At 40.0% G+C, this 14,916-nt stretch overlaps 1 protein-coding gene across 1 annotated transcript; it reads right to left on the bottom strand.

Moving 5' to 3' along the window:
• Positions 1-5,431: 5,431 nt before the first annotated feature.
• On the bottom strand, positions 5,432-14,153 carry LOC149079012 (flavin-containing monooxygenase 5-like). The gene is made up of 3 exons (XM_089241273.1): positions 14,060-14,153; positions 9,874-10,510; positions 5,432-7,388 (listed from the first exon to the last, which is right to left on the bottom strand). The coding sequence occupies exons 1-3, from the start codon at positions 14,080-14,082 to the stop codon at positions 6,363-6,365; spliced, it is 1,686 nt and encodes a 561-aa protein (XP_089097399.1). The 5' UTR covers positions 14,083-14,153; the 3' UTR covers positions 5,432-6,362.
• Positions 14,154-14,916: the final 763 nt, after the last annotated feature.

Here is a 14,916-nt window from a genome sequence, read left to right as displayed (position 1 = left end):
GTCTAGATCAGCAAATCAGGGCCGTAACTGGGAGAGGAGTGCAGGAGGTGGGGGGTCAACTGCCCCGGATGACAAAATATAGGGGGGGGGGTGACAATTTTAGGTGGGAACAAAGAACACCGTTATAAAATTATTAAAAATTATCGAATTTTGAAGTCGTGGAGGCGGCAAAATAGTATTTACCCCCGGTATGCAAAAAAATCCTAGTTCCAGCCCTGAATAAATATTCATTCCCATATTATTATTATAATTATTAAGCACAACAACAACAAAAATCATCGATTACAAATGGCATCCATCATCATCATCGAATACATAAACATTGATTAAAAATAAACAAAACAAAAAAAAATAGAAAAGTTAAACTTACTTGGGGAGTCAAGTGTAAGTTTTGTAGTATCGCAACTGTTCCGAGTTCTTGAATGCGAGTAATGAGAATAAAATAAATACAATAAAACTGTATATATACAACTATATAACAACAACTTATAGAAGATTCACGGGTCGTAGAGTTTTAAAGATGTTGAAATTGTCAAGTTTTCTTCTTTTCGATATAGCACGATTGTTGCCTCATTTTTGTCTTTCCTAGTACGGTTCATTTTGACAATATCTATATATTGGATTTCCTCTAAAAAGAGAATCTCTTTCAGTTTCTGCGGCCTAAATCCAACAATGGATCCGATTTTATCGAAAAACAAAAAATACATCCTCCCCCCCACTCTGTATGTCATACAAGCGCACACACACACACACACAATATGAAACAAACAAATCCCTATTATTTTCTCTGGTTGTTCGTTTCGGCTTATTAGGTTCGACATAGAATTTCGTATTCGCTACATGTTCGGTATATTTTCGCTACTTCTCGGTGAAAGGAGTTTCTTCTCCTTTCTGTGGTGTCTTAACAGATGGGTCAGTGGGAGGGGGTGGGCCGAAAGAAAGAGAGGTTGAGTTGCTCTTCCGTTGATCAAGACTAATAAATTAATTCTGAATTTTTCTTAATTTTGCACTTATTTCTCCCATAAATTCTAAAATTTCGTTGTTTTTGAATTTTAATGAATTCTGGATTTCCACTTTTTTTTTAATTCATTTTATTCTGAAATTATTTATTTCTTTAATTTTCACGATAAGTATTTATTTCATTCAGAAGGTATTTAAAAATTTTGACTTCACTTTGAATTTTTGTCGATAGAGGGCGCCGCATCAAAACTTGATAGAATTGATTGGGTCTCCTCCTCCTCCCACTAACCAGATCATGGCCCGCCGCTGTGTCTCGATGAAGAGAGCAGGTAGTTTTTTAAAAAGACCTGGACCATATGTGTGTGTGTGCTGGAAGCTGTGCGTGTATGTGTTGCGAACATAACGTGAAGTTTGTTTCTGTGTAATTCTTGTTATGTGTGGTTCGCTGCCACCTGCCATTGATTTTTCTAACTATGAGTGAAGTGTAATGATTAAATAATTGTATCGTTGTAAGCCTGTTGCTCGCTGTGGTGAGACTTTTCAAAGAGAGGGATATCGGCTTGCATGCGCGCCTCGAATTCAGCTGACATCACTGTGGCAACAGTGGGGTTTCGAACACGGATGCGACTCCGTCACTACGACCACTCGACTACCAAAGCTTGAGGTGGTGGGGATTCGGGGCTGAGATAAAACAACAGTGCTTTATGTGGGAAACAATTCAATTGGGTGAACCAATGAGCAGTGTTCGCCAATACAGCGTGATTCACGTATCAAAATTCAATTTTACTCCTCCAAATTTCGTTGAGGAATGAAAATGCTTTGCCTTTGAATTTTAAGTATGTTTTTAAATAGTTATTTCTGTTTTTAGTAAAAAATACCCTTTAGTTTAACCCTTAAAATTTTGGAGCGGAGTGAAATTACTTTTCAAAATTATTCGACTCGAATAACACTGCGACGATAGAGGGTTGATCCATTTCTATATTCGCCTACAAAACTGGCGAATAGGGGCTTGAAATGAATAAATCTCTCCATCAATGTCTAAACCTTATGTAAGTGCGAGTAAAAAAAAAGAAATTTAAAGATGAGCACATACAATGCATTTGCATTATGCACTCTGATTTGCATATTTCCAGTGATTTGTTTTCATGCATCACCCTCTATTGACAAAAATTTTGAACTAATTTTTTTTTAATACCAAAAAACCTGTATTCAGATGGCAAAATGTCATAAGTCACTTTTTTTTAAATTTCGCAATGGCAATTTTGTAAATAATATTTTGCAACTTGTGGCTTTTTGTCTTGTTACAATTTGCCTCTGTTGTTTCCTCATGAACTGAAAGACAAAGACGAAATTTTGCCACCTTCTAAAATTTACTTGCAAACCTCTTTCAAGTAAGCCAGACACATGCACCTCGTCCATATTCCTCTGCGGAACTTCTAACGAATTAGTACAGGTTGAAGAATGTGTGTATGTATATATAGTGAACCTTCCGTGAAGTTTGTTTCTGTATGCTGCTTGCTGTATTGTGCCTCCATCTGCAATATATTTTTTAAACTATGAGTTTTTTCTCAACTCATAGTGACGGAAGTGTAATGAATGAATAATTGTAATGTTGTAGGCCTGTTGCTCCCGGCGGCGAGACTTTTTAACGGGGAGATCGGCTCGCATTCTTTCAAATACATCAATTCCTTAAATTTTTATGAATTTTTAAATTATTTACGAATTTATGATACACTCTTTATGTATTAATAGCGATGGTGATAGGAACCGGGAGACACTTGAGTCTCTCTAATTGATATCAGGGCCATCCCAACAACATCATAGGCCCCCCGGGGCAAAGTTATTTTTCTGGACCACCCCTTCCCTACCTGGCTAGAAGTAATTGCATCCAATTTTACAAACGTATTCTCGAAAATTGCAACTTTATCTCACTATCGTGATGCCCCCTCTGCACTTGAGGCCCAGGTAGGCCCATGCGTTAAGATGGTACCGGGTGATGTAAGAACAATGTGTCCCGGGTGGACTCGGATGTCTCCGGGAAACCTAACCATTTATTGTAGCTTGAACAAAATCCATGTGCATGGCAGATACATTGACCCTGTATGAATTGCTGATAAGGTAGGCTGAAGAGAAAGTACTGGCATTATTTCCCTGCGTCCGATGTTTCACTATTGATTTTCCAGAAATTTCAACACATTCACACACGTTGACATATACGTACGGACTACTGACCCTCACACGGGTTTTTGTATCTTGATAAGGAAAATAATCCCACTGTAATATATTGCTTTTGTATTGTTTCTGGAAGTTTGTGCTCTTTTTCTGTTTGTTCGCATCATTCAATTATGTTCGAAAAACAAAACTTCTTCCTCTTGTTTGTTTCTGCCGGAATCAATAAAGAAACAATCGCGTGTTGTTTTACTGATACGGCTCTTTATATGCGTGAGTAGATAATTTGACAGATTTTTCTTCTCTTTTTTTAGTTGTATACACAGTCGCGCCAACGTTTCTTTTGGTGGTTTCCTGTTTCGAAAACTGAAAAGCGTTATGGGGGCGTGATCCACTGTATATATGTTACTGCCAATGCCAGAAGTGCGGCACTTCGCGAACTAGTCAGAGATCCCTGGCTAAAAAAGTTCGATGTGCTGATGTAAGACGGTCCGGTAGGTACCAAATCCATTTTTTTTTTCATCGCCAACGTGAGGCACGTAAATATACAGGGGTTGGACAAAATAATATGAGCACCTGTGAAAAAACAACTCTCGAGGGGACCTGTCGTATACTCCTACCCTCTAGTGTGGAAGAGTGCCACCTAGCGGGCGAGAATGTGCACACATCAGTCTAGTCGTAGAAGTGATAGCGTAAGGATTCGAAATAGTACAGGGGCGTTAAAACTTCGTTACGGCTGACCTCACAGATTTCGAAAAAGGCATGATTGTTGGAGCCCGTCTTGCCGGGCCACAGTAACGAAAACGGCCACCCTTGTTGGTGTCGGGAGAAGTACCGTGTCTACGGGAATGACAGCCTATAGCAAACAGGGAAAGACATCATCTGCCAAGCGTATTTGAAGCGGATTGCGGCCAGAAAGCACAATACAACAGCATCCCAGATAACACACATCTACAGCAGGCCCGTCATTTCGGAAGGGGGGGGGTCAGGGAGGGCCGTTGTGCCCCCCTCCCCAAGCGGGCTCAGCGAGGACGGAAACCTCGCGCAGAGTAGAAGGGCAAGAGCCCGCTTGATCCGGTGTTCAGTGAGCACCCGGACTGCGAAAGCATGGTCTGACGATCCTTTCTCTCTAGTGAGTTTTTAGCGAGAGGTGTCAGAAAATTTACTACAGGGATAACTGACTTGTGGATAATCGAACGCATATAATTGGATAATCGAAGGCGATGCGGTCCCGGATCACCAGGTTACTATCACCTGCGGTGTCGTTGTACAATACCGAGCCAAACAATATCGTCTAGTAATAGCTTCCGTGAGTCAAGCGCCCAAGTACAAACATGCTAGTGACGGGAACAATAAATTCAGGGGGGAGTGGCTTTAACGATTCTGACCAAAACCCTAACGCGCGGCGATCAGGTCACAGCCATCACAGGAGTCGTGAAAGCAAGTTGGCTTCCATCTTACAAGATGTTAAATGAAGCAGCAGGTGGAACAAAAACGTAAATAACGAAAAACTTATGCTGACAACGAAATAGGAGCCGACCTGTGTGTGTAACCAGTAGGACGTCCGCGAAACCAGAGGGGGAGTATGCAACAGGCAAGCTGTTGACAAGGATGTACAGTTATACTTTTATTCACGAAACTGAGAGGTTTAAGTTTTATCGAGAGACGAAGACATTCTCGAGGAGTTCGTTTTTAACCTTCATGGCGAATTGTTGTCAGTTTCGCATGTTAACGAAGGGTTGTTCTGTATTAACGTGGAGTAAAGGAATACTCCAGGTTCGCCGCTCCGTATACACCTCACCGACCGTCGCAGCATAAAGTTTCATTAATACTGAATTATTTGTTAGCAAATACAAATTTCAATGAATTGTAAAATAATTTTTATTTTCTGAAATCATTTCTTTCAATAATCATGAAACCGTTCCGCTCTCATTAATTCTAAAATAATTTTTTTCATTAATTCCCAATCATTTCTGTCATTAGCTCTGAAATGTTTTCTGAAAATAAATTTGAAATTACTTCTTTCTTCGATTCTGGAATACATTTTTCCATTGACGTTTCTTCTTTTCTAGCATTTCTAGGAACTATGTCAGCTTTTTCGTGCAAAGAGCATCGAGGGCCTCAGGTGGCCCGCAGGCTATACGTTGAACACCCCGACATATGCCTGACACCCTATACTTATGTATTCTGTTCTTAGTAAAATATGGTCCAAAAGTTATCATCTTTAAATGTGGCACGTGTAACCCCAAAAAAGATTATAATAATATCATAAATTAATAGAAAATTCAGCACCTTTTTTATTCATTAACTTCTTTATTCAAGCAAAATAAATGCAAAGTATGGATATGATTGCAGGCAATAGAGCAAATACAGGGTGCCCATAAATTCGTAAATATTTTAAAAATTCATATATATGTAAGGATTATTTGAATGGGTTCGCGTGTGCGTGCGATAAACTTATTCTCACGAAGCGGAAATTAATTCTTTTTGGTAAAAAAAAAAGTTTAGTTAAATTTTGGTCAATAAGGGGAGCTGCGGGAACAGAATCACGGAAAATATGTAAATCAAGGTCTTATAAAACGCAGGGTGTACGATTAATCAATTTATAATTTCTGAATTTTACTGTTACTGGCGCTTACATAAGGTTTTCATCGGGACATTGATATTGGTGGATAGAGCACTATCTATGAAGTTGTTATAACCTCAGCCACAAGTGACCGGCTGAAGCTTTACGAACTTTTCGGAAACAAGAGATCGAAGAAATAATAATTTCTAATCACTTCTTTAATGTTTTCACGCAGCGTCCTCTTTTGACAAAATTTTGAACTGAATTTAAGTTCAAATTTTTAAACAGCTTCAGAGTAAGAGAAATAATTATTGTCAAAATTAAAGAAATAAGAAAAAATAAGGATAAAACAAATAAATGAATAATTAATGAAAATTCAGATTTCATTAAAATTGAAGAATCATGTTTTTGTGCGATGCCCTCTATGGAAGAAAATCAAAACTAATTTTTTCCCCAGCACCAAAAAAAAATCCCCTTTTGTTAGATTTTTTCCTCCACATTCAAGTGCACCAATTCTGTCAAGTTTTATGAATTTTTAAACTATTTCTGGGACACCCTGTACATCCATCATAAAAAAATGAAGAAACAATGATGGCTTCTTAACTCCCGCTTGTGTTTCGGTCAGCCATCACAAAAAAAAGAAAAGAAAACATATTCATCATCGTCATTATGAGCTGGATACCAATTTAACAGTGACCGCAATAATAATGATGATACTTAGTATTACACCGATAAAAAATACAATTAACAATTCCTTCCATATTCTGAACCCGAAAGCAGAGGGGTGGAAAAAACTCTCGTCCATTTTGAATCGGCCACCGTTCAGAGGGTACGACACCCTCTCAGGATAGGTCAAGATAGTCTCGCGAGCCTTCGGCCAAGGTTTAGGTCCGGTCAGCCTGTATTGGTACGACGTGCAAGGGAACAACAGCAAGGCCCAGAACAGCTTCAGGTCGTTGAACAAATATTTCGTCAGGTTCGGCTTAGCGCCGTATTGTGACGCCAAATCGTCCATGTACGGTACGTAATCGATTTCCAGCGTATGTCTGGGGGAATCGACGTACCTTTCGGAGATGCTTTTCTGAGTGTCTTGGATGTCTTTCAACATGATCTCTCGGCCCGGTAGCTTCACTGCACCGGATATCAACTGCGCGAACCATCGCGATTGGCTCTCCGCGATGGGAAACACGCAACCAATGACTTGGGTCAGACCGATGATGGCCAGTGTGGGGTGAGTCAGTTGCGCTGGGAAACAGAACTTGTACAGGGATACTTTGTTCTCGTGGATGCGGACGATGTCTTTGGACAAGAAGGGAAAAGTGACGTCGTAACCAGTCGCCATGATCACGGCGTCGATGCCAGTCGGTGACCGATCTCCCTCGAAGACGACGCCGTCCTCTACGAAGCGGACGACGTTCTTCCTGACGGCGATCTTGCCGTTCATGATGTAACTGAACACTGAATCGTTCATGGCTGTGTGCTGCGAGAAAAATCTGTGGTTCGGTTTCAGGCCGTACAGCTCGTGGTCGAAGAAGCTGTTTATGTGTTTCTCGGTGAAGGTGCTGTACAACTTCCAGCCGAGGAGCTGGAAGACCGCGCTGTGCAATCTGTTGTTCTGAAGACCGTCCGCTGGCACGCCACTGTCTGCGGTTTTGCGGACTATCCAACTGCCTCGTCTCGTACTAATATATACCTGCAAAAGATGTATATATTGTTTATTATTTCTCTCTCTCTACTTCTAATAAATGTTCTAATTATTTTTCATTGAAAAACTGTGATTTATCCAATGTTTTTGGACGTGAATACAAGGGTGTACCCAAAAGAAACCGGAATTTCTTTCCTATGATTTTTTTATACAACTTTTTTACAAAAATTATTCAATACCCTTGAAAGTACTCTCCATTAGAGCTTGACAATGGTGTTTCGCGATGGTAGTCTTGAAAGTACTCTCCATTAGAGCTTAACGATGGTGCGAAGAAAGTACTCTCCATTAGAGCTTAACGATGGTGCGAAGAAAGTACTCTCCATTAGAGCTTAACGATGGTGCGAAGAAAGTACTCTCCATTAGAGCTTAACGATGGTGCGAAGAAAGTACTCTCCATTAGAGCTTAACGATGGTGCGAAGAAAGTACTCTCCATTAGAGCTTAACGATGGTGCGAAGAAAGTACTCTCCATTAGAGCTTAACGAAGGTGCTTCGCGATGGTACTCTTAAAAGTACTGATCATTACACTTGCCAAGTCTTTACTTCCACCGTTGGTTGAAAACATTTTCGAAATTCATCTGTTGCGATGTCAGGCAGCGCCTCCATCGTTTTTGTTTGCACCTGCGGCAAAACGCGTTTTGAATAAATGTCAACCACCCACGTTGGCAAAACGCTTTCATTTCAGGTCCCTCTTCATTCGTAGGAATAAAGAAAAGTCACACGGAGATAATCAGCGTGAATAGTAGGGGGACAGGATACTGTTTCTTGTTAACAACTGGCGCACAGTGAACGATGTGTGAAACGGAGCATTGGCATGATGCAAAAACCAGTCATCCGTCTCTTACAAGTCGGGTCTTTCCTTCGCACACTGTTGTGCAATCTTCTTAGCAGCTAGCTTGTAAAAAAAAACATCCGTACACCCATAGCAGCATCCCATAGAGTCTTACCCATAGCAGTATTCCCGTAAGCTGTTTTTAACATCCTAACAGTTCCTGCTGCTTTTATACCCGAGCAGGAAGCGAAACTTCACAGCCTCGCACTGTTCAAGTAGGTCTGCCATGACCAAAAACGATGAACAGACTAAACAGCTTGTACGAAAAAAAATTCACGGATGCCAAACACAACCTTCCCAAGCAACGCTACTTGGCACATTGATTCAGAAGTGGTTTTACACTTACCTGTTGGGAGAGCCGAGTACTTCGGATGCTCCACTTACCGTAAGGCGATTGAAGTCACTTGTGGGTACCCACTCGTACATCTTTCAAATCATCTGACGATACTGGGTGCATTCGCAAAAAGTTGTGCAACGAAATAATTTAAATGCTCATTTCTCAAGAGTATCCAGTATACATCAGTGTTTTTGATGTCTGAAAGTATATAGGTCTTGTTAACACTCTAAGGCCCTCCTCACACGGGGAAACTAAAATCGAGCTCGAGTTGCTTCAACTTGAGAGTTGAGTTGACTTGAACGAGTCGAGTTGCACGTTCTCCCTCACACGGCGCTACTAAAAAAATATTCAAAGCCCGGGAAACAGTAAAAACAGCAGTCTAAAGTTTCCTTCTTATCTTCCCGTACTATCTTGTCAACCGTGGTAGGAAAAATCGAAATTTATCAAAAATAAATAAAAATCGTAACAAAGAAATAAGTAAAATAATTTCTATTATATGTGAAATTGCTACAGAATTTCGGCTCACAGGTAAATACACAATTTCTTTATTTAAATTGATATCATTTTGAAATGACAATAAAATAGTAAAAAAAAATTATATAATTTTTTAGTATAATTTCATTTGTATTGAGTGATTTCAATGGAAAAAAATTTGCAAAAAAATGTCTGTTTTTCCTCTATAAATGTGCCTTTCAGTACATATATATGTTGGATTTATTATTATATTTTTATTGTTTATTAGTTAAAATATTGTCGCGTAGAATTTTAAGTAGTTTCATGAGATGAAACGACGAAAGCTACGGTTCCGAGAGGCAAAAAAATAAACTGTAGGCAAAACTAGAGACAAACATGAATTGTTGCAATATTTCGGGATTGCCACTGAAACGGTTAAGTCAAATCCCACTACACCCCCCCCTCTGCCCCCCCCCCCAGATATTAATACCTCTTCTGGACTAGGCACCAGACTTGCGGCCCGCTTCAGTAACGAAATTTACGCTATATCTCGAGAAATTCGCAACGCATATAGATGATATTGGCTATTAGCTATTCCGAAGACAATTATGTCGTTACCTACCACGCGATTCAAGACACAAAGAACGTTGTCAAAACTTGCAGCCGTGTGTGTCTGCGACGCAGCCTACATCAATTTCTTTTTTTTACTATACATTCAGAAATAGGAATACATTGGACAGCAATGAAATTGCGTCGAAATATAATAAATCGAAAATCCCTAAAATATGACTTGTTATAGAAAAATATGACCATATCGTAAAAATCCGAGAGAGCCATAGTTATAACAATTACCTGACGAGCGGTCGTGCTAATTTCAGTCGCGGCGTCGAGTCCGGAGTTTCCAACACCAATGACCAAGACTCTCTTGTCCTTCAAGTCCTCTGCCGTCTTCAAGGAGTGCGTGTGCATGATCTTGCCCCGGAACTTCTCCTGTTCCGGGAAACTTGGCATGCGTGGGTGCGTGTGGTGACCGGAGCACACCAAGACTCCGTCGAACACTTCCTGTCGCACTTGACCCGTCTTCAAGTCTTTGACCGAAACGTTCCACTTCCCGGTAGCTTCGTAGTCGTCGTTTTTGGTCACGGCGACGACTTCGTTGTGGAACTTTATGTTTTTCTCTAAACCGAAGTTATCCGAATACATTTCGAAGTATTTCAACATCAGGTCGTTCGGCAGGAAGTTCGGGAACTCTTTGGGCATCGGGAAGTCGCTGTAGGCGCTGAGTTCCTTGGAGGTGTTTATGACCGTACATTTCATGACGGATGGGACGCCGTCGATGTCTTCTTCGTGGTAACGCCACAGACCACCTACTTTGCCAGTTTTCTCGAAACATACCACGTCGAAACCTTCGTCGAGACAGCATTTGATGGCCGGAAGACCACACGGGCCGGCGCCGATGACCGCAACACGCTTCCCGTTCATGGTGCCACTACGAGGAAATATAATGTAAAATATCAAACAACAAATCATAGATAATACAGATGCAAAAGAAATTCTTCTTCACCAAATTTCTAATTCACTAATCACAATTGTGCACAGGGGCACAACTAGGGTGGGGCAGGTGTGTCCGGCATAAGCGGATACAGGCTTTTCGAACGAGGGGGAGGGAGGTCACCGAGAGCAGCGTTCGTCGATACGCATCTAGATGCATGTGATAATTCACGCATCAAAATTCCATTTCACTGCTCCAAATTTGGTTGGATAGAAATAATCCCTCAAATGTTATGCAATTTTTTTTTGCTAGAAATATTTCTCTCGGATTCATTAAAAGCATCTCTCATTTTACGAAACTACCGGTTAAAATTTTGAACAGGAATCAAATCATAGGCGGAGATACGGGGGAGGAGAGGGTCAACTGGCCTAATGTGCATAAGTATATACGAATTGACATCATTATCATCATCATGCGCCCCCCCCCCTCCTCCAGTCTATCTCCACCTATGGGTCAAATTACTCTTCAAAATTATTTTTTCGATTAACACTGACAGAGAGTATGGACAGTGACCGGGAGTTCACATATGTCCACTTCTGCCCTCCCACCGGTAACAGAATTGTTTTTTCACTGAACGAGGGGCGGGGGCTTTTACAAAGTCAAGGCCCGTTTTTAATCAATCCATTAGCCATAATTAACTTATTAGCTCCTGATGCCGACTACGTAATATTTCGGAGGGAGGTTAAGAATGGAAGAGGTAAGTTTAAAATAATTTTTCGAGGCAAAGAAATTTGCATTTCAGATTACTAGCAATTATCGTGTCAGGAAAATTATTATTATTTTCCATCGGTAGGCTATTTTATCAACTGAAACTTGCACCGCTTTATTCCTTAAAGTAAAGAATATTTCTTATTTATTTCATGTAACTAAGTATAAGTCGACCAAATCTTGACTCACCTCGCACTACTTGCATTCACAACCACACACCCCTCCCCCAATTATCATTGTATAATTAATTGATTTAAATTAATGGAATAAGACACTAATGGAATAAGTTAATCAATTAATTCACTATATAATTAATAAGCGCCGAAAACTAATACGGTCACCGAGATCCATGCGGAATATCACCAATTATCCCCGGGAAAAAAGTTGTCATAAACAAGTAAAATTGCCAATCACGATCAGAAAAAAAAATTGTCAAAGATCAGTCACGTTGTCGATTACAGCTAAAAAAATTGTTAAGAGCAAAATAAAATGGTAATGGTTATCTGTAAAATTGATGAGAAATCACCAATAGCGGAAAATATTGGCTATTGCAAGCTGCAATGGATAAAATGTAATTCACCAAAAAATCGACAGTTATGTGAAATGGATATATTTACATGACTGTAATTAATTACGATACAGCCATAATTATCGTATTATAATTTATAAGTTATGAAAATCTTAATTCTTGATTTCAAAAATTCAACTAAGCCTCTTGAGATAAAATTTAATACTAAATTTTTATCTCAATTCTTATATTTTAGGGATCTTTGATAAGATTTTCCACTTGAAAATAAGTGGAAAAAAAGGGACATTTTACAAAATAGTTGGGACGACGAAAATCACAGAAAATAACCCGTAAAATACAGGTCATGTGGTCACACTTCACAGTATATAAGTTTCTGACCCGCAACCACAACAGATATACTGCATATCTGGCCCGCGGACCACAAAGGTTATGCACCCCTTATACGTATCAAGGAAAAATTTTCAGGGACAAAATAACCATTTCTTCTTCACCTTGTGGATTATTATTAGACGGCAGCAGCACGCAATGTTTCGTATTAAAATGACACAATAGATAACATGTTAGAGTTTCATTTGTAATTCATCATTAGCAAGGTCACGAAAACCTTCGAAGTTTGTGAAGTTTTTTGTTGATTATTTCGTGTTAAGAGAAGAGAAAGTCATCTACATTGAAATTACTTGTATACGTACATGCACTGTGTAAATAATACAAGGAAAATCGGTTTTTTTCCGTTCTGTACGATAATTATCCATCTCTTCTATCGAGGAAACTTGATTTCAGATCGAGCCCCGGTAACGTTTCAGAGATACCCCAAAATCTTATGACGTGTATAATTCCATCTGATAGACTTAATTTTCAGTGAATTTTTATTTCAAGAGAAACTCCCCTAAACAAGTCCTTGACTATTTGCACGAAACTGTTTCGTAATCTCTTGAATACAAAAAAAAATTATCAAACCCCGAAAATGCTTCATGTTGGAAATAACGGTTCTCTATAGGGTTTTTAAATATTTCTCCGATCTGAATAGCCGTTATAAATAGCGGTGTTGTCATTCAAACGTACATGGTCGACCAATTGCCCACGAGCCAAATGTGGAGCTACAACTGCGAACCTAATTTTCTAAAAACGAACTTAGCGGCACAAATGACTCAAGTGACCCGCGGTGCGGTTCCAGTTCAGTTAAGGGGCCAGCGGCATATTCACCGATCACTTGAGTAACCCGTGGCATGGTTCCAGATCACTCAAGTGGCCCGCGGCATATTTATGCGACACTCGAGTGACCTGCAACACAGTTTCAGGTCATTTAGCGGCCTTGAATGCAGTTCAACATCAATTATGTTACTCGCGGCACAGTTCCAGATCATTCAAGTGATCCACGGTAAATTTACAGAACACGCAAGTGACCTGCGGTGCTGTTCCAGATCACTTTAGTGGCCCAGCGACACGTTTCAAAACCAATGAAGTGGCCCGCGCTCTACTACAGGTTGAGCACTATTGGTGTAATACAACCTCTGACAATAAAGTTCGGTGAATGAAGTCAGAACGGCCGATCTGGCAACACTGGTGAAGCAACCAGCCTGCGGCACATGCGTAGCGGCAGGTGTTGACCTTCTGCTGCCACCGTTGTTCAGTTGAGCGTCGTTTGTGTTCCGTGAAAGACTTGTTTTACAAAGTGCTTGTTTAGTGCGTTGGTTCTTAACTGAGAACAGGAAAATCCACAAGGAATTTCTACCTGAGGGAACGACGATGAATGCTGCAAGGTACATTGAAATTTTGACCCGTTTCATGAAACGTCTACGCAGGGTACGACCTCAGTACGCACAACAAGGTTCATGGTTTCTTGTTCACGACAATGCTCGCCCTCATACAGCCAATATCGTCAAACAGTTCCTGACAAAAAAGGGGGTGGTGCAAATTGAACATCCACCATACTCGCCAGATCTCAATCCTCCAGACTTCTTCCTATTCCCACGACCCAAACTCGCTTTGAAAGGAAAGAGATTTGACGATATTCCTGACGTCCAACGAAACGTGACGAGGCTTTTGAACTCCATCCCAAAAGAAGACTTCTTGCAAAGTTTCCAGGACATGTATAGGAGATCTCAGCGGTGCATAGTAATGGGAGGTGACTATTTCGAAGGACAGTGAGGTAACTTTCGTTAACATTTCATCTACGTTAATGTTACAGGACTATTCCGAACTTTATTGTCAGAGGTTGTATATCCCAAAACATATGAAGATATACTGACCTTTTCACTTGTATTTCGTTCATTAACAGAAAACCTGTGGCTACAACAGCAGCAGCAGAAATGACTACTCGTCGTGTTCGTCAAAGAAAACCATGTGGCAAATCTCGTAAATTTTGCTATAGTTTTTCCGTTTTCGTCTCCTCGGGGAATCATTTTCGCTTTTTCAAGGACTAGGACACGTAAAGGTCGTCACAAAACAAAAATTACTTTCTCTTCTTTTCGAGAGGAGAAAAAGAAAAACATCGATTTTTATCCTCTTCCTTCAGCTGATAAATATGGTAATTAACTAAAATACTAGGTAATTCTGTTGCCTTTTCTTTCTTGAGAACAAAAAACAGCTCTCACAGACCAGAATATGAATGTTACTCAATTGAATATGACAAGGCCATATGAGAGATTCGACCTTTCTGTCCTCAACATAAAAAGCTGTATTTATATTGCAGAGGGGAATTAAAAATTTCAGGAATCCATTAAATAAGCAGAAATTTCCATTACGGGAAGTTATTATGATTATTATTGTTACAACATACAGGGTGGTTATAAATAAACTTACACTACTCAGACGTATGTAGCGCCCATTCTGATGGAGGTATTTTGATGAACCTTGGTATATACGCTATAGGGGCCATGGAGGAAAAGGGATAGATTCATTTAAAACAAAGTTCAATTTCTGACCAAAAGGTGAAAAAGTGGTGCTTTTTATCGCAGTTGTCTTTTTTCGTAGCGCCCGTTGTGATAGACGTATTTCATCGAAACTTTGTATATATAGGTTATTTGGACCATGGGAAAAATATAAATACGATAAAAGAGCGCCACTTTTTCACCTGGTGGTCAAAAATTGAAATTTTTTTCTTGAA

Source organism: Pholcus phalangioides, unplaced genomic scaffold (assembly GCF_987345545.1).
Source record: "Pholcus phalangioides strain wild (caught in Gottingen) unplaced genomic scaffold, Ppha-v1.0 ptg000013l_1, whole genome shotgun sequence".
Classification (NCBI taxonomy): domain Eukaryota; kingdom Metazoa; phylum Arthropoda; class Arachnida; order Araneae; family Pholcidae; genus Pholcus; species Pholcus phalangioides.
The sequence above is the reverse complement of the archived record's forward strand: the minus strand, read 5'-3'. Positions and strand labels throughout refer to the sequence as shown.

Coding starts and splice junctions, on each gene's coding strand:
- LOC149079012 (XM_089241273.1), bottom strand. CDS start 14,082: ATGAACGAAATACAAGTGAAAAG. Junction 10,511..14,059: donor AACGAAATACAAGTGAAAAG/GTCAGTATATCT, acceptor ATTTCCTCGTAG/TGGCACCATGAACGGGAAGC. Junction 7,389..9,873: donor TTAGCACGACCGCTCGTCAG/GTAATTGTTATA, acceptor CATCTTTTGCAG/GTATATATTAGTACGAGACG.